The 26,366-nt window shown below is 34.5% G+C and overlaps 1 protein-coding gene across 1 annotated transcript in view; it reads right to left on the reverse strand.

Moving 5' to 3' along the window:
• Nucleotides 1–6,188: 6,188 nt before the first annotated feature.
• The window catches only part of Pkc53E (Protein C kinase 53E), a 274,807-nt gene continuing 254,629 nt past the window's right edge, over nt 6,189–26,366 (reverse strand). The window contains exons 4-14 of the mRNA XM_068776905.1: nt 21,189–21,300; nt 17,298–17,426; nt 16,286–16,482; nt 14,491–14,676; nt 13,647–13,781; nt 13,294–13,467; nt 12,072–12,163; nt 9,845–10,211; nt 9,208–9,372; nt 7,691–7,851; nt 6,189–6,645 (exon numbers count right to left, since the gene is read on the reverse strand). Of these exons, the coding sequence (XP_068633006.1) occupies nt 7,699–7,851; nt 9,208–9,372; nt 9,845–10,211; nt 12,072–12,163; nt 13,294–13,467; nt 13,647–13,781; nt 14,491–14,676; nt 16,286–16,482; nt 17,298–17,426; nt 21,189–21,300 (1,710 nt within the window). The 3' untranslated portion in view covers nt 6,189–6,645; nt 7,691–7,698. The remainder of the gene's footprint in view (nt 6,646–7,690; nt 7,852–9,207; nt 9,373–9,844; nt 10,212–12,071; nt 12,164–13,293; nt 13,468–13,646; nt 13,782–14,490; nt 14,677–16,285; nt 16,483–17,297; nt 17,427–21,188; nt 21,301–26,366) is intronic.

The raw sequence follows: 26,366 nt of genomic DNA on the forward strand, positions 1-26,366 counted from the left end.
AACGTCCCAGCGACATTCTAAAAATGACGAATTAATACTACAAATCGAAATACTGTCGCTACGGTATTAATATTAATCGTAAATATACGCGAAATCACACGAGAAGATTGCGAAGGCAGGGGCAGAGAGCACCGCAGCATCCGCGCACACGCCTTTCACAAGGTTAAAAGATAAAATTTTTATAACATTAAGTCTAGAGGCGACAATGGTAGACATTAACACAATTATAAAGTGCACTTTAATTTTAAACAATGTCCGTCGCTTGACAGAGTTTTACGGTGGCATAACACTGGATACAAACTTCAAAACAAACAAAAAAAAAAGTTAAAATGTCAACTGTCAAATCTTGGCACGAACGGAATGATATTTTTGTGTTGTCACATTTTGATGATTTTTCTTTAATTAAGGTCAAAAGACATTATTCCGTGTTCGAGGTAAATAGTAAATTATATTTCAAATAAAAAAGCTAAAATATATTTAGTCAAATAATACAAGAGAAAGACGCTAAAAAATCGAATAAAGAAATATAATGTTTTTTTTTAATTTGTTAGTACTATTTTAGATAGTAAAAACAAAAAAATTTAAACATTAACTTCCCAGCATGTCAAGTTAATAACTAAAAAGCAAAAAATTTTTTTTTAAAAATCGATTACAAATTGAACACTGGCAGCCTTCGATTTCCGCACATTCTTCTTCGTTCGTTCTACATTCAAACAAGCCGCAAATACTTTAAGCGGTTTTCTCTGAGGACAATAGTGACAAAAGCCACCAAGATATACTCGCCTGGTACAAAAGGGTCATATTCTTCTTTCGACTTTTTCATGTATTCATATTGTTAAATAAAAATTTGAAATACAGTTTTTGGCTAATATTTTTTTAAATCACTCCTTTTTATCATTTGCACATACACGAACCAATTATATGCGAAAGTCGAAGCCTTCTGTTGATCCTAAAACTATGTCAAGCGACGTCGAAAGATAATTATATCACAGAGAGTTGTACACGGTGTGAGTAGACCATAATTACGCAAGAGGTTAGCATACATTATTGCAATAGTTCACTTTGCTTAAACTAGATGGCGTTATAGTCAATTGTCAAACAATACAGATTATGAAATAATTGAAATTGTGTGCCAAATTACATTAAGAATTTTATAAATGCATGATACGTTATAATAAAAAAAGTGTTTAATACTGGATATAAGCACGTAGGTAATTAGACCTTAATGTGGAGAACAATGATAGTGCTAAATGTTTTTTTAAACGTGAAATACACATTACCAGCGGCGTTACGGTATTTTATTGACTAATAAAATTATATATTCTTATGTTAAAAAGGTAACAATATATTGTATTTATGTGGAATAAATTACAATTGAAATTCAGTTTTGCTTATTTTTACACCGCCGATAATGCACGAGCAAATAGATAAATTATTGATTACAATAGTTATCTAATACAATGGAAAAATATTTAAATATATTTTGGCACAGGCGACGTGCGTGGTCAGCAAAGACGTCGACAATGTAAAATATTAAAACGTTTTTTTTTATTTTTCTATACATTTTAAATATATTAGTAAAAAGTATACTAAAACCTGTATCAACTACGGGCTTATTCTACGAAGTGTGAGTTTAGGCCTATGATTTAATGAAACGCCGGGACAAATGACCGGTTGCTTAAGCTACAAGTTTAATTGCGATTATTTAAAAAAAAAAGCGAACTGTCAAACGTGTTTGACAGTTCGACGATGGTGACGTACAGAGCAAACTAACGCTAAATAACATTTTTTAATCTATGCTTAATAATATCAACGTGTTTAAATTTCTCACTGAACACAATATAAACTATGTATACATAATAATGGCTGTTGTAAGTAAACATTAAAAATATATTAAAACATCTGTTAGATAATTTTAAAATTATTAAAAACGTATGGTTAACATTTAAAAAGAATAATTAGTAACTGATTTAATACATTGTTTTGTAAACAATCGATAACAAATATGTGATTTTATGTCTTCCAAATATTACATTAGAACAGCATGAAAACAATTAGTAAGCAATTTAATGTATATGTCGCTTCAAAATATAGAATATATATGTCATCGAAGAAGATGTTAAATAACAGATAATAGAGACGATAATTTTATCGATAATTTACGATAAAAAAACCGTTTAAAAACGCGTCACTATGCATCTAAGCGATTATGCTAGTTATATTAAATAGTCAAATATCATTAATTCATTTTTTTAATAAAATCCAATAAATTAGATAAAAACGTGGTCGAGAAGCTTATATAAAATGAGCTGTGTCCTATGCTATTTACAAGTGAGATCTTAGCTATGACGTCATGTAACTTTAAGTTGACCTAAGCTGACTCTTACACTTCCGAACATTCTAGATTGAATGCAGGTTCTTCCCATTGAGAAATATTCCTGCAACGTTCTATATTTCGAATTATAAACGTTAGCATGCATGTCGAATACAGCATTTAGATGGCAACACTAATTAATACCAACAAATGTTGCAACACTACGACTAAAAGATTGGTGTTTAGTTTACAATATAGTGGCAATGTAATAAATACGTCTTATTTCTAAGATCTACGTATGGAAAAACAGAGATTCAGCAATGATAGTTAGTGAGACAGATAAGTAATGAGTTTATATAGGCACCGAAAGATAATTTGAAATGGGCAATATTTTCGCAGCGGGGTTAAAATACAAAGCATTGTCGTGTGTGATGTCCAAAAGTAATTTTAACTTTAAAACTTTATAAGAGTTGGTGATTAATTCGCCAGTTTTTTTTTTTATTTTGTCGCTTTGCAAGATATAGCGGATATGTGTAAAATAATAATTATTAAAAACATCTAAACAATATTTTTAAGCGACTCATTTATATAGGTATAAATGGTTGCCACAAAGATAGAATATGAACACTTTGAAATAAAAAAAGATTGCTTTCGAATTTGAAAATTTGTTAATGGCAACATTAGTCCAAAAAATATTCCTTTAACTTTTTAACTAATATGTGAGTATTCAAGTATAATACCCGGCGATAAATATTGCACATCGATCTTTGGAAAGAGACGAGCGTTATCTCTGTTGCACGAAATACTACTGACAAAACGTCACATAGTGTGGGACAGAGATAATGATGTACGAAGCCGAAATTAGCCGATTGTTTCTTTCTAAAGGTCGATGTGCAATATTTATCGCCAGGATCTGTAAATAAATTTTTTTTTAAATAATCACACGACAATACTTTGATTTTCAAGAGGAAACCGGACTGTGTATTTCGTTAAGATCGCACACATGTATGTCTCCACTTGTATGCGTGGGTTTGTTACATGTGTGCGTGCTAACAATGCCACTCCCGGCTTACACAGCGATAGCTAGTTTGAATCCCTCTCCAGCCGTTCTAAACTATGACACTGAACTTTAAAATTAATTAAAACTGCAAATTCAAAAATGCGATGGAATCAATGCCATATTTTTGGGACTTGCTTCTTTATATGTGATATTGTGGCGTTTTGCTCTTCATAAGTCTTCTATGTTGTAATAGAGCTCGAGTTTTGGCCTTCTCGTTTATCAACAAGTGGTAGCCCACGCTAAAGTCCCACCGTGGGGCCTAATACCATGCAACAGTAGTATATAACGACACGATCTTTAGTCCTGCCTTCAATCCGTGGAATCTGCAAACGCCGCGTGGGCAGCAGTGAAATTCCGGTCTAAAAAAATGTTTTTGTAAATATCGCTTATATGAAGTTAATTTTTTGTTTCATATATTATTTATAAACATAAGATGTTTTATTATCAACTTTACAAATCTTTTAATTTCCGAGTTTTATGGCGCAATTTTTGAATTAAGAATTCATGATACTTTTTTTTAATATGACCAATATGAATAATAAAAATTCTTTTTTTAATTAAACTTTTAAAAGCTTTTCAATTAAGTTTAAATTTTTTTTAATTATTAAAGTCAAACATGATCGAAAATTTAAAGTCAATTTGTAATGAAAGAAGACGCCATCTTGTGTCCACAGATTATAAATATTATTGAAAAGGTTATAAGCATGAAATGAGCCAGCGCCTAACACTAGATCTAGGTAATATAATTAAAGAATATCTAATGACGTAACACTTCCGCATCGCCCGAACAAAAAATGGCGACGCGGAAGAAAAGATTGAATGTTTTATTGAAGACGACAAAACGCCAAAAACACAATATGTTGAATTTTTACTTATATATACTTCATTCACATAAATTTATGTTAATTTGTCAAAAATGAATCAATTTTTTGCAAAAATTATTAGTAATTTACATATTGTTTAAGAATATATGAAAAAAAAAGTAAACAAACGCGGGCGGAGGACATATTGGTGACGTCACAACTGTCAAAACGTTGGCGCCAAAAATATTTTATCTGTCCGCTTTATTTGCAAGGAATCCTTGTTATTTTCTGTTCATCGTTACATATATTATATCGTTAATAAATGAAGATACAATTTATGTTATTTTTAAATCTATTTCATGATAATGACAAAAAAAGAAACAATAAAAGAGTAAATGATTGTCTTTGATTTCGAAGGTTACAAATGTTGAGATGCACAAAAAAGTTGCGAAATGTCACGTTACTTCAATAAAACATTCAATCGTAACCCTTATCTGAATTAAAACACCTAAAATTTCATTTATTAATACAATTCAATTTAGAATCAGATGCTTTTCCGTCTTCTTTTAAATTCAAATCCATTTAATCTATTTAAAAGTTAGATATATTTAGATTTATCATTTTATTTATTTTATAAAGTTGTTAGTAAGGCTAGTTTAGTCATTTATTAGTCACAAACGAAAGCGCAGTCCACTCGTGTTGTGATTAAATTGTAGGCTCCCACTTTTGGGACCCAAACACCAACGAATTGACTGTACATATATATATATATATATATATATATATATATATATATATATATATATATATATGAATATAATTTACATTTGATAGTATCGGAGGTTTAATTTACAAACAAAGATAAATGTTAACCATATATAAGTTTTCATTAGACAAAGCCAAGTTTGTTAGAGTTTTCCTAGGCTCCATAAGTAACTTATATGTGAGCAACTTAGTTTTAACTCTTTTGGTACGAATTTATTAGCAAGAGATATATAAATACATAAATTTGGTATGTAATTGTGTAAAATTTCTGTGCTATAAAGTATAATATAATATCCTGTGCTACCATGTTTCTTCAATGCTTCGAGGCATATAGTATATTTCAGCAATCCAATAAATTTACTATCTTATGCTCTCAAAAAATGTACTAGAAATTAAAACGGAGTATTTAAAATAATTTAATCACAACACGAGGTGATCGAAACATCGCAAACACACACGAGTACTTCAATAGACAAGCTCATAAAATATATGATCACATCATACAAACACACACTCACCGATATAGATGAAATAAAAATAACATCATAGACTATACAAACGTAATGTCCAACGGGATAACGCAATAAAATTATCAAAAGCATTAAAAAAAGCAAAAGAGTTTTTAAAACGCATAAATTATAAATATATATCTCCGATAAAAAAAAGGAAATTATTTTCTTAATAATATTCAAAACAATATCCAACGAGATTCCCGCTCGACAGATAAAACAAACGTCAAAATTCTAGTCAAAGAACACGTTAAAACGACGTAAGAATAAAATGGAAAGTGACAGTATAGTTGGAGACCATAGATTAAAAATAATTATAGAATATACCAACAATCGACCATCCACACGACACGACATACAATAATTATTCTAATTACATTTAACAGTGATATGTGAGTGTAAAATTATAGCGAAACAATGGCAACACATACGAACGAAGTCATACGACACAGATAAAATAAACCTGTTACGTGTAACATTTGATAATAATAATGTACGATTAAACTGGTAACATTTAAGTGGCCCCGAAATCTCAATCGCTATATGTTTCACTTTATAGTTCTTTCGCGTTAAGATCAAGTCAACGCGGGTATGTCGGCGGACAATGATTTACAATGTTCTTAACGCAAACGAACTATGAACAATTCAAAGCTCAATTATTTCACTAATTAAAATTAATTGTGTCTATTGCACAAATATATTTAAATGGAAAATAATAACATTTTTTTATATGGCAATAAAAATAAATAGCGAAATTTCGCTAAGGGTACATGTGTAACGTAAAATAAAAGTAACGAAAAAAGTCTTTTGAAATTACATATGAGAGAGCATTTCCATACAAAAGCGATACGCGTTAAATTTTAATATTGCTTTGAAAATTCGTCAAGATCTATGTCTTATTCAATAATAAATTATATGTTGAAAAATAACGAAGTCATCCGCCATGTCGTACCGGATGGAAGAGTACTTAAAACGATTTCAAAAACGTAAACAATGAGCAATGAATAAACTCCTTTACAACGTAACTTCTCCTAGATTCAAAAGGTCGAGTAAAATGGTCCGAAACTTAACCTAGAAAGGTGAAGTAATGAATGACAGCGAAGTAATGTCATACAAGATGTTCGGTGACAGATAGACGTTCTCGGAGTCAACTCCTGCGCAGACCCCGTGTCGATATTACGAAGAGTTCCGACTCTGAAATAAGTAGAAAAGGTATTATAATAAACATTCCAAAGCTTACATATACTATTAATAAATATCGACTTTATACGAAAGAATTTATTAAGTCAAGACAGAGATCTTATAAGATGATGAAGTCGTCGATACTACATGCCAGGGGCGGATTAACCTATAGTGCAGGGTGTGCAATGCACACGGGCGCCACCGTCTAACACAGCTAAGAGCATCGTCTTGGAATCTATCGCGGTTCGCCGCTTAGTTTCGCAACAGAGATGTGTTACAGGCATAAAAACAATGAGTGTTATTCTGCCGTCATAAGTAGAAAACCCGTAACTAACACCATACTGTAAGCTATACCTACTTATAAAATAGCTTGTTGGAATATGAAAACTCTTTCTTGTTACGGCGGCAAGGTAATAGTTATAGCCGCAGGGGGAGGGGGGTCAGGTCGAGGGGCCGCCAGGGTTTCATTGCACACGGGCGCTACACGAGCTAGAGCCGCCTCTGATACATGCTGACCCTAAAGAAACCCTTTCACTTTTGTCTTGAAGATTACTGAGTTATAATTCTGGAAACAATGACGCAGGTAGATTGTTCCACTCTTTGGCTGTTCGTATTGTAAAAGTACTAGCAAAACCCTTAGTACAGGTGGAAGGAATTCTAACCTTTTAAGATGCCATGAATCTGTGCTTCTTGCGCTTGCCAAAGTATCGTAACCAATCAGGTTCTTGGTGGTGTTTACGTTCAATAATTTTATGGCAATAATGATAATCAAAAAAAGATAAAAAAAACGAAACAGGACAAATTTGGTAATTTTTTTTAGTGTAGAATAAACTAGAACGTTTTTTTAAAGTTTATGAAATGGGGTTTATTAAAGGACGTTTTACTGATTCTTATGCTTGGGGGATTATGGGACTCTATTGATGAGAAGTGAGTCCTCGAGAGCCAATAGTGTGACTCTTTTGGTGAAAAGCGATTCTTCCGGAGCCCATTATGGGACCTAGTCTAAGTAAGAACAGTATTAACGTATGCTTTGATGATTTCAGTAGTGTTGTCTTACCTGTGCGTTCAAACGTGTTGCACGTACTCCGGGTTGAGGAAGGAGAAGCCCATGAACTCCGTTTGGTCCAGGTTCATCATGAACAGCTTGTCGGTTGGCGTCAGCTCCGTCTTCTCCTGCGTGAACTGCTTGTCGAAGTTCGACACGTCCTTGCGGTGTTTCTGTGGGTATATAAATACTTTATATATTAAAACAGAAATGAGGAGATCCGTAGATAGAAAATAACCGATAACACTAAGCATATTGGTAGTAAATAGGCCACACAGTGGGCACAACAAGTGGCCGCTAGAACTTCAAAGTTCTGGATTGAAGACGATGTGCTACAGCACTGTGTTAGACGTCCAACCATAAGATGGCCTGGTGATCTTATCAAATTTGACGGAGAAAGCTAAATTCAGACAGATTTATACTCGTCTTATTAAAAAACTAGGGAGAAGTCTACGTTCAAAGAAAAAAAAATTACACAAAATAAAATTAAATAAAAAAAAACTTCTGACAAACGCTACTCTGCAACTTTAACACGTCCCGTTGCTTCTCAAAATGAGATTTAAATTAAAAAAAAAAGATACAGAAAAGATCACTTTCTAGTGAGACGCCTCTATTTACGTAGGAGGTACAACAGGTATGACCAATAGAGCTAAATAGTAAAATAACAAAAGAAATTTAAATAAATAAAATAAATATAAAGCGTCTGTAAAAAACAATCTGTGATAATTAATGTAATAAACTGTGATCTAGGAATGTAGACGAAGGCAGGAAGTAGATGTAAGAAAGTAGAAATGCTAGCGAAGAACGACAGATCATTAGAAGCGTAAAAGGAATGTGAAGAACGAAAGAGAATGTAGATTAAAAACTGATCAAATCATTTAACCCCAAACGTTCCTGACCGTGACAGGGCACGAGGAATAGGAGATCCTCAAAAACGAGGGTCATGAATATAAAAAAATCAGATTCGACTTCCTGGACCTTAATCGATTATTCATAAAACAAGTAGAAATCAATTAATTAAAGACGATGGCAAATAGTTCAGATTTGTTGCCATTGGATAAATATAAAAATTTATTATAACTTTTTAATTACACTACGATGTATGACGATGGCTGAAAAAATTATATTTCATGCCTTAGCATAAAAAACTTAAACTCTTTTTTTATTCACATTGCGATGAATTGTGATAGTCCAAAGCTAACATTTAATGCCGTTGGATTAAAGAAAAACTTCTATGTAATTTTATTTATGACGATGGTAAAAAGTTTACATTTTATGCATTTGGTTGAAAAAAAACTTTATTGTATTGTAAATACACTTCGATATATGACTATGGCTAAATGTTCGCGTTTGTTACCTTAGGACAATACATAAAAAACTTTTCTTCTTATTACATTGCGATGAATTATGATAACCAAAAGTTCACATTTGGAGCCATTGGTTAAAAAATTTTTTTTTTTAATTACGATGCCTAGTATGGCGATGGCCAAATATTCACGTTATTTGCCGTTGTATAAAATAAAACTTACGATCTTTGGTTTGAATGGTGGCTGGACGTCCCGTGCTTCGATGCGTGCCCAGTCGATGCGCCGGAAGAAGGCGTGCGTGCGTACATCTTCCTCACCGCGCATGCCACAGCCAAGTCGCTTCTGGGGGTTCTTGGTCAAGAACGACTTGCACGCGTCCTTCGCCTCCTGTTCACCATCATTTATTTACAGCTATAGTTATAATTAACTTCCTCAATCAGTCAGGAGAAGGAAAGACCGCTAAGTACAGTAAACATGCACAAAGAGTCTCTAGTAAAAGATATACTGTTTCCTACAGAGGTCTTTGTTCAACAGTGGCGTTCTGCTTGTCAAAAAGGCCGCTGGCTATATATATTAGTAAAAATAGTTATCTTGTGCAAAGAACAGTAAAACAGAATAATAAATATGGCTAGTAAACATGGTAATCTTTGTCAAAAGGCCTCTAACAAGAGCCTACTATTTATAGTAACCAAATACCGTCTATAAAAAGATACACCAATATGTAGAAGCTTATCTTAATGAATCTCTAATAATAGATACTAGTTTATTAACTGGTGTAAACCTTCTCAAATGACCTCAAAGTGAGTCCAGAAAAAACAGTCGCTTACCTAAAATTAAAAGAGGCTAGTAAGTAAATAACCTTGCTTAAAGTCTTCGGGTAGGAGACGCTGTTGTCGGTGATGGCTGCGAACAGTTCCTCTTCATCCTCGCCGTCGAAAGGCGGCTGTCCCACCAGCATCTCATACAGCAACACACCATACGCCCACCAGTCGACGGACTTGCCATACGGCTGGTACAGGATGATCTCCGGCGCGATGTAATCGGGTGTTCCGCAGAAGGTTTTAGTTGTCTTATCACCAGTGATGCCTTCCTTGCACATACCGAAATCTGCGATCTTAATATGGCCGTCTTGGTCGAGTAGCACGTTGTCGAGCTTCAAGTCGCGGTATACGATGCCGCGGGAATGTAAGAAGAAGAGACCGATGGCGATCTCTGCCGCGTAGAAACTGGAACCAAGATGATAGTTGAAGACAACGTAATAAACAAGATTTTATTTGAAATGAATTGCATCTTTGACCACTTCGGTACAGTGTTCGTTGGTCATAAAAAGGTACTCACAGGCGAGCGTCGACTAAGTCGAAATATAAACGCGCACCACCGAACTGCCAACCCAGAAATTTTAACCCATCTCTACAAATACAATTTATTGTATCTACATTAGGTGAACGTATACGTTAGGATGTGATTGATGTGATATCGAAACATTTATTGTTAATAATTCATAAGTTGGAATATCAATAAGATAAACCAATTGCTTTGCAGTTAAATTTTCAAATTTTAGATTTATAAAAATAAAACTCAACGTATTGTGACAAAAGAGAAAGACGGATTTAGTATCGTGTCAGGTAAAAGTCGGCATTCACCACTGGAAAGAGTACTAAAGTGGGAAATTTAAATTTTTGAAATGGTACATCATTAGAAAAGTCCACTACTGGAGATAGACCCTTTCATAGATTTTCAATTGAAGCATTTTTAAGGGATCTTTATTCAACGTCTTCCGAAATATTATTGTTTATCCACCTTGTCTTTCCGTGGTTTCCACTTCAAAATCCTATCGCCCCTTAGCAGCCACTTGTTTTGCTCGCTGTGTGAATTGCCTACTGCCACTTTAATTTACCAGTCCCCTGGGGTAGGTTGGTAACTTCCCTTCATCGACATATCTCCTTATTCGTTCACTGATTACTGGCTAACATATTTCTTTCAATACAGTAGATAGAGATTCAATCCTAAGGCACCAGCGGAGATCTCTTCTACGCACTATTGCTACTTCAGCTTTAAATCACCAATACGCAAAATGTAATATTAGGCTTTCTTTATAAACTTTAACAATAATTTTAGAGTGACTGCTATATGTATATATATATATATATATATATATATATATATATATATATATATATTCCAATAGGCTGTAAAGAAAGTGCGAAACTGATCTGTTCGCACTAATTGAAAGTTTAATCTCCAAATTTCTATACCTTCTACCTACAAGTTAATCGCGTCAACTGTGCAGTTCAATCGCGTTAAGCGGGCATGGTTAGGTTAGGTTGCGGATAAACATTGTCCGCAGCCCTAGCCACGCCCCGTAACCAATCAAATCGTCCTAAATATATTTCTCTGTCGTTGATTAGGGGCGTGGTTCGATTGTCGAATATATTATAAAACTATATTTGCAAAGAGCAATTGTTAAATTTCTTGCCGGTTCTTCTCAGCAGAACTGTCTTCTGAGCAGGTTTGGGGCTAAAGGCTTTATAGGGGTAATATGGCGACATTTTATGTTGATTGACTATTCGAAAGTGCTTTTGATTTAAATAAAAGTTAATCACTGTATTCTTAACGCGAACGAACTATAGTTCGATTAATGTTGAATTTGTTTTTTTTTTCAGATAGTGGATGTCACATAATCTGTACACTTTGGCATTACAATAATGAAAGTGTTTTCACTTGAGAAGAAGGTACTTTTGAATTTCTACTTGCGAATACTGTTCAAGCCTAACCCTTCGTCTCTTTTAATATTGGAAGATTGATTCGAGAGCAAGCATACCCTGTCTAACCTATTCCAAATTTGTACATTATACTGTTCCCTAGGCTCCCAACCGTAATGTTAAATCAATGGGTACAGTACACTCGCCCGAGTGCAGGGATCTATTTACGGCAGTTCTTGCCTCTACTGTGAGAGCCTCGTGCGCGTACGCACTACTTGACTTTCCAAGTAGGTGATAGATTTGAAAAGCTCACTCGCTTCTCATACGTCACCAAGAACGCACTAACGATTCAAGCTTTGCTCGAGGGTAACAAAGAGAACTTACACAGCGACCGGCTCCTTGAACTTGCCGCATTGTTGGATCTGGAACATCAGGTCACCTCCGTTGACATATTCCATCACGAAGTAGAGTCGATCCTGAACACGAGAAGAAGTTGAAAAAAACATCGCCGTCAAATTGTTTATATAATCTTAACTATATATATATATTTACATATATATAAAGAAAATTGAAGTGTCTGTATGTATTATTAAAATAATCGCCATTTTCAACATTTATTTCAATATATATATATATATGGTAAATATACCAAAATTATTTTTTTTCTGTCTGTCTGTCTATTTGTTCCGGCAAATCTCTGAATAAGCTGGGCAAATTTCTACGGAACTTATATTGGCAGGTAGGTGATGTAATAAGGAGTGGCTACGGCTAACTTCGGATTCGTAGATCGTTATCTCTGTCGCACGATATACAACGACTGACAAAACGTCACATAAGTAGTGTGGAAAAGAGCTAGTGCTCTACAAAGCCGAAATTAGCCGATTATCTCTTTCCAAAGGTCGATGTTCAATATTTATCGCCGGGTAGTGTAAACGCTTTTCCTTACTATATTGTAATTACGATATTTATTATTTCTGTAACCGTTGGTTTTTGGATAGGATGAACTATACATTACTTGACAGCAAAAGAGCAATATGTTCACCCCTTCAAATCTTTTTACTTTAAACAAAAAATAAATCAAAAATCATCCTGTATATATTTTTTTATGGTCCCCGCTGTTAGGGACCTCTCGTTCCCCTATCTCGTGTGGGACAGGGACTTTTTATTTCTAGTAATTTATTCATATTTTTTATTATTATCATTCTTCTCTTTCATGTATCATCTTATCTGTCGTACTGTTTCTGTCATTCTACAATTTTCCCAGTCTTTCTCTTTCATTCCATTAGCCATACATCCATCCTCAACTACTACATTCTAGGTTTCCCTACTATTTTATTTTGCATCCATTATATTTATTGTTCAAATATTTAACACGTATTTTCTTTATAATTATCATCTTATATAATACTGTTTATTGCACTATTTTTGGTACTACTATATTTCTTTTATTTCTATATTTTAGTGTTTGTTTTATTTTTGCCTGTTGCATTTATCACCACCTTCCTGCAGTAGCTGAGGAAGGCATCCTGTATATTTAGACTTTTTTACTTTATAAGACTACAAAGAGATTTTGAGATTCGTAACAACCTTACAGGGGGGTAATTACCATGGTTTGGAAACAAGAGTGAAGCTGAACAAGGAATGGTGGTTTGCTGCTGAGAGCCAGGACACGCTTCTCCACCATGGTGCACTCGACGTCATCGTCCTGGATGATAATGTCCTTCTTCAGGATCTTGATGGCGTACAGCTCGTCCGTGCCGCGCCGCTCGGCAAGCATTACCTGCGCAGTTCCAACTCTTGAAAACTCTACAACCCTTCTGGACTTTACCAGAGTTTGTTTAGGTATACCAGCGGTACATATAAATATATATAAATAATATTTCTGTTATATATTCCTTTACAGTAAAATGAAGGTTAACAAATGAAGGATTTCCTATAATTATTATACCCTGCGGTTACCTTTCCGAAGGATCCCTTTCCCAGGACCATGATGAAGTTGAAGTCCGAAGCGCGGATGACGTCAGCAGCCGCCATGTTGTGCGGCACCTCCCGGTCCGGAGGTGCTGCAGCCCTGCGCACTCCCACATTAGTGGCCTGCAGAATAAAATAATTATCAAAATTTAGAAAAGATCTGTAAAACCCCTTAGAAAGGTAAAGATTTCACCAAGACTTTGCGCATATATCTTAATCAGAATTTCCTATTGGAGTAGATAATTATATAGGATGATTGTTTATAGGTGTAAAAGACATACTGCTAGAAATTACGTGTCGTATTCCAATAAAGTTTAGAGTGACTTTATACAGGGAGACTGGAAATAGATTTAAGATCCTTAAATGTTTTCTAACAATGTAACAATAACAAAATCATCTCTTCAAAACTTTTATACCTATAATCAATCATCCTATATATTAAATAATTTTTCCATAGTTAATAATTAAATGTAAAACATATATTCGAGACCAAAATTGTTAGTATTTAATCTGCTGCAGTTTGATTAATTGTAGTCTTAGAATTTAACCTTACAATAGTCTGTAGAAATGTCTAGATTTTTCTTTATATGTTTGTCGCCGAGGAGTACCAATTCACTCTTCATTTATCGGTAACTCTGGGTGGAAAAACCACCCTTTAATGCCAGGGTATCTCATGTACCCAGTTACTAACATCTGTTTTTGTTCTTTATTTGAATATTTGACACTTGAATGACGTTAGCGTTCTTGCCGTTGTTTCGAAGAGAAGGAGATCCACTTGAGATGCTAGAAGACACGAAATGGTCTTATATGAGAACCAGGTCCAAGACCCTACCTTCATTTGATTCTTCAGTTGGGCAAGGTCTGCGCCTTCTTCGGGAACGGGCACGTTGTAGAACTCTCCCTCTTCCTGGGTAAGCAGCTTGAACCAGCCGTCCGCCGGTGCCTTCATCACCTCCGAAATGCCGAAGGACAACGACCCCATGAAGTCGTTTCGAGAGGTGCGATCCCAGTCCCATATCTAGGATATTATAATTAATAATTACTATAGTATGTTACAAAATCAACTTAAACAATTCTCTCTCTCTCTCTCTCTCTCTCTCTATATATATATATATATATATATATATATAAATAGGTAAGTTTGCGAGTCTTGAAGAGGGCTATGTTCGGTCTCTATTTTCGAGATAGAACCAGGAAAGAGGAGCCGAATGAAATTATTTGACATAGAGCAACAGATTAGCAAGTTAAAGTTACAGTGGGCGGGCGACATAGTGGACGGAAGATATAGCTGCTAGGACCATAAGGTTATGTACTTCAAACTATGCACCGGCAAGCGAAATGTAGAACGTTCAGTAACAAGTCTAGACGACTTCTTTAAGATCGTGGTTATATTGGATGTAAGCCGCTTCCAAGCGATCCTTTTGGAAACCCATTGGGAAAGGTCTATGCCCAGCAGTGGACATCCTATAACTGAAACGATGATGATGTTAGATATTCAGGAACACTGATTGTGAAAGATTGTTATAAAATGTACCAACATCTATGCTCAGGATCAACATACGTCCTGAAGGAAACTATTGCTTTGCTGAAAGATCAAATCAGATATAAGAAGATATGCCGACAAACTTAGATCACTGACGGAGTTCGATGAATTACTTGTTTGAAGCATCTTCATATTTGCTTTTTGAATACTCCTTTAATCGCCCGCCAGCCCGCTGATAAATGCGTATGCGGCAAACAATGCGAATTACACCACTACCACCGTTAAATCACTCGACACGTGATTCACCCCTCCACGGAGCATCTTCAGGAGTAATGTTACACCGATTAGTGCCAAACACCAAGCTTCGGTGTTTAGCATTTATCACCGGGCTGGCGGGCGGTGCACTTTATTGCACGACTACTGCTACATAGCGGAAGTAGCTATATATTAGTGCTTTTATTACATAAACTTATATTTAACGCAGGCTATGTCTACCTACAAGTTGGTTTGTTACGTTTAGATACACCAGGTAAAACGAAGTGGCACTGGGAGGAGCACATCACCTGTGTGACTGACAGCCATTGGCTGAAAGGTTCTCGTGTGGTGACCATAAATTGGTAAACTCAGCGTGGGTAGACCTCCCTTTAGGTAGACCGATGGTATAGACATGATCATGAGATGGATAAAACATTATAAAGTTATTAAAATAGATTCGTTGATACAAAAAAAAATTGTTAAATAAATCCGTGATAAAATTGATGTACACGAGAAAATAATTAAACCAATTAAAACTGTGATACTGTAATAGAAATTGATAATTGAAGTGTTTAAGGATGTACGAAAGGAATGGAATGATTGAGAAATGAAGATGTAATTGTAGAATGATAAAAGGAAAAAAAAAAGATATTGTGTACTATGGAAGACGAGAACGAAAATAAAAATTCAAGTGAAAAAATTATTAAGAAATACAAAACCCTGTTCCCAATTAAATAGGGGGTGGAAGGAGAGGTCCTCTATAGCGGGGGCCAAAAAAAAAAGAAATAAAGAAGATCATGAGAAGTCGTTGGATGTGGGTAGAGGGGCAGCCTATATCTTGCATTGGGCGCCTTTTGGCTGATATGATGATTCGTGTAAAGAGCATTACCTCGATTAGGAGGCGACGGTCCTTGTCCTCCGGCTTCAGGTCGAAGGTGAGGGTCTCGTTCCACACGGGGTTGAGCGTGCTGCGAATGGTCTTGGTTTTTTTCTTCACGTTGTCGGAGTCCGGGATCAGCTTCAGCTTTACGTATGGATCGGACAAGCCGTTAGGGTCCATCGGGATAAGATTCCGTCCCTGCTTTACTGTTGAACGATAAAAGATTGGTATTGTAATAAGGATAAAATGTGTATTTGATTATAGCTACAAAATAGGCCGTGCTGAAATTTTATAAATCCATTAAAAAAGTATATTTCTCTATTGTAATTTTTTAAGAGGATTGCCATATGTCATTGCATTGATTTATCATAAAATTTTCCTCTTAGAGTGTTATAAAACTATAAAATAATAAAAAAAACCTTACAATAACATTTAAATGTTGTTTCTTTGTTTTCAGGTGAGACTATTGTATAATTTTGTTTGACTAAAATGTAAATTATGCCAATGTAACCTAATTACGTAATAAAATAAAAATATCTGTTTTCAGAAGCAGCGCTTTGTTGTAAGATCAGAATTGGCGTCTTATATGTATGTCGGTCTAGTTTGAACACATAAGAACGTATTAGCTACAAAAAATATTTTCTTCGGTAACTTTTAGCATTACATGTTTGGGGTACATTTTACATTTTATTAATCAAAACTATACAGTCTCACCTGAAAATACATACACCAAGATAATGTCTATAAAAATGTATAACTCAAGGAAATGTAACATTTCGAACATCCGTGATCTTTTTTGAGTAATTAGAGCATCCGTATTCTTAGAGTACCCGTCTTTTTCGAGTATCTGTGCTATTAGAGCACCCGTGTTCACAGAGATCCCGTGTTTTTCGAGTACCTGTGTTATTAGAGCACCCGTGTTCATAGAGTCCCTGTGTTATTAGAGCACCTGTGTTCTTAGAATACACGTATTTTTCGAATACCCGTGTTTTAAGAGTACCCTTCATTGAAAATCTTTTACCTTCGACGTTGAGCTTGTTGCCGTGGCAGGAGACGGAGAGCTGGATGCGCCCGCGCCGCTCCGTGTGGTCGCAGCCACACAGATTGGGCACTGACTCCTCGCAGCGCTTGTGCACGTTCATGTCGCATGCTGAATGGGAAACCGCACTTACATTATTTGTACTTCACAAGTTTCATTAAAATAATCAAAGATTCCTTTCCAACAGTATTAGTATGATTTTGTCGATTACAGAAATGGTATTTCAACAAGAACTTTCTTTTCAAACATAAACGACAATGACACTAGACATACATATAATAACATATTTTCAATAATTTATTTTGTAAGTCTATGTTGAAGGTATTTATTAAAATAGCAATTAAATCAAAGTAAATAGCAAATCACAAATCGTCTTCCGTGCATCATCTTCCTTCTCTTATCTTTGTTCCTTGAACACAGTTTGCAACACAGTTTTGACTCAAATTTTGAATTTTATTTACATTTTGCTATTTAGGAAGGGAACTAATATATAGCTACTTCCGCTATGCAGCAGTAAGTAAGTAGTAAGCAATATGCCCGTAATGCCCCGTGGAGGGTTGAAACACGTGTAGAGTAGATTGACGATGGTAGTCGTGTTTCGCATTGTTTGCCGCACGCGCATTTACTAGCGGGCTGGCGAGCGGTGCACTTTATTGCACGACTACTGCTGCATAGCGGAAGTAACTATATATAACTATAGTTCCTTTCTTAGTTAGGATGGACTTCCGCGAGGTAACGCCTGATTTTATTATATCTTACTATTTGTTGTAATTTTTATTTCTAGTTTTAATTTTATACAACTATAGCTATTTTATTAAATTTTTGACTAGCTTGGGATCTTGCTAGACCTTTTTTGACTTATTTCTGAGACTTAATCTTATCTATTGTATGTTGTACTCCTTTTTAGTGCATTTAATATGAAAGCTGGGTTGTGTAACTTAGATCTGCCACTAAATACAATCATTATATCTATTACAATAAAAGGTAAAAAAAAAATCGTTCTGTTTTAATTTGAAACATAAAGTTCCTGTTGAAAATATGTATTAATAGTACACATCTATTAAATTTAATTTAGAAAAGTAATTAACATTACAATTACGATCACTAAATACAAGTTATTTGCTTATAAAACATAATACGAAACGAAGTTTCAATTTAATACCATGTTCGCAGTCGACGCTTTGTTTGTTACTTAATTTGTACTTATTCTGTTACTTACCTCATTATCTTCACGTTCGAGCACAGTGAATACACATTTGAAATTGTGTTTTCGTTAATTTGTAATGACAATGGAAACTCCTTGAGGTTTTGTTTGTTTTAAATTAAATGTCTAAGGTGAAAGAGAATTATTTTATAATTAATATAGAGTTGTACAAAGTTCATCACTTCTTTGTGATATTCAATTCATCATTATCATCAGCCATTAGACGTTATTCAAAGAACGCCACGATGATCGGCCTTGACATTGTTTATGTCATCATTCCACTTAGGGGGGGACCCACACTCGGCATGTCTTTTGGTTTGTGTTTGTCATTCTAGAATCTCTGGGTTCCAACGACCAACGGTTGTACGAGAGATTTTCATTTATTATAAATTAAATATTACTATGTGGTCATTTACTTAAAGCCTCATGAAAAGGCTATGCTATGCTCGGAGTTTCGAAGAAATAAGATCACTGATTTAACACGAAAAATTATTCGTACATTTTTAAGTTACTTAGTGAATTTTTACCATAAGAATAATTACTTGCAATCGATATTCATAAATAAAGGCTTTACTATCCTATTTAAGATAATGAAAATCCAAAATTTGATGACGAGAGACTTGATATTTTTATTTAAATTTATTTATTGAATCTATATAACATAGAAATTAGTATCCGTATCTTTGTTTTTATAGATAATATTTCCGTATTTTATAATGATCGGTGAAAACACGACATAGAGCAACTGAGAGGGCTATGCTCTGAGCTTCGTTCCGAGGTCGAATCAGTATTGAGATTCGCAAAGGAACCAAGATCACTAGCGTAGCTCAAAGAATTGGTCGTCTCAAGTGGCAGTGCGTGTGGCACTTCGCCCGTGCAACCGATGGTCATTGGAGGAGGAAAAGGTCTCCCACTTAGTGGACTAGTATGATTAAGATCGTGGGAAGTCGCTAGAAAGACCGATCATCGTCGCGATCTTTGGGCGAGTCCCTGGTCTTATAATGGTCTATCAGCTGAAAAGAAGAATAACAAGAAGAAATTATATTAAATTTAATTAATTACACATACAATAGCAAAATCAAAAATTCCAAATAGATAAATAGTTCACACATAAACATATTAGTATTTTTACATTTAAACAATGCAGAGAATAAGGAAAATAGCATAAAGTAACGATATAAACTTTGCAGAGAAATCAAATAGAACTTTAATGGAATTGCGAAAGCGAGGGCAGATAACATGCAAGTTAGAACAGCGATTCCCAAACTGTGCTTGTCAAACTGGATATTCCAAGTATTAACAGTAATATTAAAAATACAGGGAGCTTAAAACTGTTTTAAAGTGAAACAGATTTAAATTGTTTAATGTATAGCATACTGTCCAGTAATGTACACCCTATATAAAAATCAATGGTATTACAAATAATAAATAATGTAAAAATAATTACTGTCTGTCCTTGCAGACTTTGTACTTCAGGAAGTTTTTGGCCTGTCGTATTTCAATAAAAAAAAAAAAAACAGATTAATCTTAGAATTATAATGAATTATAGCAGAATTATCGCTTTATATAGGTGTATTGAAAATAATATACTTATAATCAATCATCCTGTATGCAATACTATGATTTATATCCAAAATGAAGCATGAACTGTTTTAAAAATATCAATAGATAAAGAATTAAACGATAAAAAAAATATTTTATTAATGTAAATAAAAGGGAAATCTCCTTACGGTAATTCTCAATATATCAAGTGACTGAAACTAGACTAGATTTAAAAAAATATATATCTTTAGTAGTTATGAATGGAGGGTAATTATAAATGTAAAGTTTTATCAAGCGGTTCGAGAATATAGAAAGGTTGGGAAGCACTGACCTAGATAAACTGTAGACAATGCAAATGAAGAGATACGAAGTGAAGTTAAATTGACAATAAGCAACAATGAAATGTAATAAGCTTACGTTTGGAAAGGTAATCTACTTGTTTCTGTGCAATGATGTAATTTAAAAATATCAGGCAAAGGTTTGCGGTTAATACCTAGACGTTCCATTCAACGGGAAATATTTCTCATCTAATTTAACTATTCATCATCTATTATTTTTCTTACACATCGATTCACAGTTCTAGAAAAAACTAATTCAAGTACATTATTCCGGTACACATTTATCGACACATCTGATAACGTTCGTGATCACGCTAATCCGGGAGCTAATTTAAATTTGGTGACGCATTACATCGACGTGTACCTTCGCACTTGTAGCCCTGATGAGCCAGGCCGTGGAGCAATGTACCGCAATGGTCACAAAATGTTGGTGCAAGGAACGTCCACGTGTTCCACTTGTGGGGAGCGTACGCGGCCTTTGTAATAACAAACGAACTTATATATCCTATTCTAGAACACTAGCATAGAAGTAATAGAAATGAGAAATGGTAGAAATAGAAACAATTTAAAGCATATGCAAGAGTCACCAGCTAACGGTTTTCGAAATTTTCGAAAATATTCCTCTCGAAAACAGTTAACGGGAATAGAAATCGAATCGAATAAAACATTAAAGATATTAGCAAAAGATAAAACAGCACACCATCAGCTGAAAAGAAAGCGAAAGATGGCGTTAGTAAGCGAAGCGAAGCTGAAAGAGATATCGTCTACGGCGTCCGTCTCCCGCTGTACCTTGACACTTCAGGCCCTGGTGGATGAGCCCGTAGAGCAGGGAGCCGCAGTGGTCGCAGAAGGTTGGCGACGAGTATGTGCACTCACGGAAGTTGTGTCGAGTGCGGGTATCCTGTTGACCATACACATGTGAACATCGCCTTTACTTACCGGAGTTCAAGCGAGCTTTCGTTATCATTCGACAAATCAAAGTGAGCTTTCATACATGTTTTTAATCACATAAATTCGGAAGTTTAGATGAGTAGAACGCTAGAAGAGTCCAAATAGAAGCTACAATCAGATTCAACTTCCCTATAAGTCATCTTTTAGAGCTACGAAGCCTTCAAAAGCGCCTTGATCTGAGAAGAATCTAGAAAAATCTCAGACAGTTTTTTTGTCAACATCCATAATATAGTATTTTTATCTAGATCTATCATCAAATAATCCTTTACAATATAATAGGATTTTTTGATGCTATTATGTGGGAATATAGCGCATCTGATAAGAGTCCACAGTAAAATCACTATTGTCTTTCGAGTTTGTAAATCATAACCAACTTTTACTAGCATTTTAAATAAGTTAACACATAAGTCATAAGTATAGTATTGTGTTCATATATTCTCGACTTAAATTATAAGTAAGTTCAAGTTTTCATGCAGTGACAGACTTAGATGTGACTTTTCAACAATTCAAAGAGACTACGCAAAGAAGGGCGGTTTTGACGAGGTCTCTTTGCAATGCATTCAAAATAACTTTATTTTAATTTATTTTATCCACAAGTAGTAAGTTACCACTGGTTCAGAACGCTAATCTGTTATGAGCCGGCAGATACTCTGTTCTTAGATTAGCTTTTTAAAATGAAATTTAATAATTTTTATTTCGAGTGTACATTATAATATCAATCGTGTTAATTAGACAATAAACCAAGTTTCATACAATTGGAACAACACTCTTAAACGCTATGTAAAGATTTATTTATTAATATATATTTTAATTTTAAATTTAAAATGAAGAAATGGAAGGTGTAAGATATCTTGTGTAACTTTATTATATATGTGTACACTTAAACCCATGAAGGATTTATTAACTTTTTGAAACGATATTTACGTATTACGAGTTTCATTTTATTTTTTGCATTTATCATCTGTATGTCACTATTAATCATATATTATTCTAAATTACGGCCCATAAATAATTTAATTAAAAAAGTATTACAGTACCCGGCAATAAATATTGCACATCGACCTTTGGAAAGAGACAATCGGCTAATTTCGGCTTCGTAGAGCACTATCTCTGTCCCACACTACCTATGTGACGTTTTGTCAGTCGTTGTATTTCGTGCGACAGAGATAAGGCTCTACGAATCCGAAATCAACTGTCTCTTTCTAAAGCTCGATGTGCAATATTTATCACCGGGTACTGTACGGAGCAACCGTTATAATATCAATTTCTTTAAAAAAAAAAACATCTCACAAGGAATCTCTAGCTTTTAAGACATGTATAAATACATTCATTCAACTTCATTGACTAGATTAGTGATTCCCAAAGTGGTCTATTTCGACCCCTAGGGGTCTATGACAACCTGCAAGGGGTCTACGTCAGCGAAAAAAAATTTGGGGGTCTATGAAATGAAAATGGGTAACTTATTATTAAAGCATCAGGTTCATCCTTCTCACTAAAAATATTGACTGAAGCAAAGGCTTATGCTATTTCATTTATAGTTTATTTTATGTTTATTTAATGTTACGAAAATTTTCATAACAGATACAAAATTTTATTTTAAGTAGTTTTAATTTAAATTCAATTAATGAATGTATAAATTAACATGTGTTTTTACTTTAAGTTTTTAACACTAAACTTCACTACAGTTAGAAATTTACAGGAAATCAATATCAGGTAAGTAGGGGGTCTACGACACAAAAATAGTTTGGGAAACTTTGGACTAGACCTTTCTATCTATATAAATTTTAGATTATTCTACCAGTGCGTGCCTGTTCAAAATTCTCGATTTTTTGGTTCGGAAATTTGAATAAGCTTCCTAATTAAGTTCAAAATAGTTATTACGTATTATTTTTTTACTCTTTGTTAAGTATTAATATAAAAATGTTGCTCCAGTAAATTCTGATTATATTAAATATTTTATTACTTATTTTGCGGCGTTCTAACATAGTTAATTTTCCTGTTATATATTTTCAGGTTAGTCATTATAAAATCTGAGATAATGAAGTTGTTAAGCATGTTTTACATTCTTTAATTATTTTTTATATCATATTTTTACAAAGCACGAGGTAAAGAACCCTCTAAGCTATAAACACGGAAACCTAAGATCAAGAACACGAGTGACTTTAAAGTTATTTATAAATTTTTGTGTACGGATCTCGGAAATTCTAACAGAGTACTCTCTCGAACTTACCAGAACCTTATCCGTAGTATAAATAAGTATACTCCCCATGTAGACAGTTCAGTGTTGTTTTTCGAGTTATAAGATTAAGATCTACGATCAGTGATACAATGTGACTATTTGGTAAGTTATTTGAACAGTGATTTCTTGAGCGATTTGGAAGCGAAGTTTCGACTAAGCGAAAGTATATGTTAAAGTAGGATGACCATCTAATTTGTGAATAAAGGACTCCTTGTGAACCAGTGGTGTTTCATTTCGACCCCGAACCCACAGTACAGTACAATATTACAGTGTTGCCGGATTTTGTTTAATTATAGGTGTAAATGGTTGATTAAATTTACCTTCACAAAACCGATTGTTTAGAAGATAAATACCTTTTGTCGGTCGCGGTGGATCATCCTGTGTTTAGTTAATAAGATCCCTGATTAAATTCGGGCAACATTCAAAGGCCCCCAGCTGTTTCGTCGCTCACTCCGAGTTCGTTTTATAAATGGAATGAAATAAAAACTCCTTTGTGTTCAAACGTATTTTTAATGTCGTCAAAATATTATTTGCTCTTTGTAGCGAGTTATTTTACTTTAAACGATTTGCGGCCAGAAATACCTTTTTTACCTTTTTTTTTATTTGCACTTGTAATTTAATTGTTAAAATAGAATTAATTCGAAATTTAAAAACAGAGTGAATTTCTGATAATAAATTACAACTAAGTCATCACACTTGGGGCTGTGGAACCTGGTCTCTCACTTCGGGCCTGATTCGCAAGCATGTAGTCACTTAATAAGGCATGAAGAAGGCTATGCTCGGGATATATCTAGGAAAACTAACCAGGAATGAGGAGATCCGTATAGTCCAGTGCACATGGACGCTGAGGCCTTTTGGTTCTTGGGTGGTGAAGACGAAACGGCAAGCCCAGCGCTGGGCGTTTATTTTCAACCTATTGGAAATCTATACAGGATGTCTCATATTTAGTAGACAGACAATAGAGTGTGAGATGCCGCTGGAAGTAGGATAGAAAACCTCAGCATTGCATCCCTGATTGGAGATGGTGATAGCCGACCCATTGTTACACTAATATACAATAATAAGGTATACAATAAAAATAAATAAATCGTAATAATGTAAGAATTGTGTTGGATAATGGGAGGTAATACAAGGAAGGTTTGTAAATAAAACTTTGGGGTGAAAGAGGAGAAAATTCGACAATAGTTTTACAAATCGAAAATTACTAAACTATTAATGAAATCAAAGTTCGAATTTTAATCATTACTAGCTGCACCCCGCGACTACGTCTGCGTGGAATTTAACAAAATATATTTAGTTTATAGATTCATATGTCATCCACAACTCGAAACGTTATCATTGGTTCACGGTTTTCTTTTCAATTCAAATCAACATGAACTGTCACGGTAATATATGGAATGATAGTAACGCCATCTGTGGAAAATTAGTCATACCGACTTAGAAACCTTCATGGGTTCATGCACAACAACTTTGTTACAGATCATCATGTGTTCAAATGCATAGTTAACGATTGTTTAAAGGACATATAGATAAATATTCATTTTTTTAAGTAAGAAAAGGACCAATATCGGGCCACTTCCGCACATGCAGTGGTAGTCGTGCAACAATGCGAATTACACAACTTTTTTGTTTTTTGTTTTATTGTTTGCCGCATACGCATTTATCAGCGAGTTGGCGGGCGGTGCACTTTGTTGCACGACTACCACTGCATGTGCGGAAGGGGCTAAATATTGGTCTCTTTTTTACTTAGGATGGACTTCTGCAAGGTAACGCTTGATTCCATTAAATATTCATTTTTTTATATATAGCAGATATGGGAAACAAAAAAAAAATGATGGTGGATTCCCATGCGCTTACATTTTACAATTATAAGAACTGAACGATACCGATTTCAAGTTAACTTTTCATGCCGTCTCAGAAATTCATCTCCGGATATGATTTATTAAAACCATATTTCGTTCGGGATCGTTGATATTAAAAAAAATCCATACGCAGCTCGAAGTGGATCCTTTGTACCGTATCCAATTAGATCGCTTGCGAAATACCCTCGCACTACGGTAATCCGTCGTGTACGAGATAAAAGTGAAATCGTTCAAAACATCGAACAAATGCAACATAGACCCAATTACGTGGTAATGGTGTGTTTAGTTTATTTTTATTCATTCAATAAAGCCTTCGGGGTCGAAAGGTTCTTTACTAGCGAGATCAAAGACATAATGTTGCAGGAAGTTGCTAGATGCGAGTCATTGAGGCGATCACTCCCCCTTATAACGCGGTAAATTACTTGCGCGTTATAAGAACAATGTTAGTCAGACAGTTACTTTCGTTCGTCTACGTATCTCATAATTTATTATTTGATCAAAATACGCAGGAATATAATCCGCCATTTTTTATTTCATTAGAAACATTTGTGTTAATGTAAGAACTAATTCACACTTAATGTATACCACGCTTAATGTTTATAAAAGCTTCTTTCTGTTTAATAAAACATTAGATTGTAATTTATTCACAGAATTTGTTTCTAAGTCGACACATCTCTTTATATATTCCTTTTCAGATAAGTGTCTTGATGTGCAATTGTTGAAATTTTATGTTGTATATTTTGTGTTACTATATTTTTGTTGCAATGGTAGCTTAGCGGTGCAGGACTGTGAGTTGCGATCGGGAGTCGCGGCTTCGATTCCCATTGTGTATTTATATGGGATAGACATTGCTCACAAAGAAGTTTCCAGAGGATGAACAGCACCGTCTTCTGCATACCATAATACCACACTGCG

Source organism: Battus philenor, unplaced genomic scaffold, assembly GCF_028537555.1.
Source record: "Battus philenor isolate CCGP_79_NKW_IND1 unplaced genomic scaffold, ilBatPhil1.0.hap1 SCAF_13, whole genome shotgun sequence".
Classification (NCBI taxonomy): domain Eukaryota; kingdom Metazoa; phylum Arthropoda; class Insecta; order Lepidoptera; family Papilionidae; genus Battus; species Battus philenor.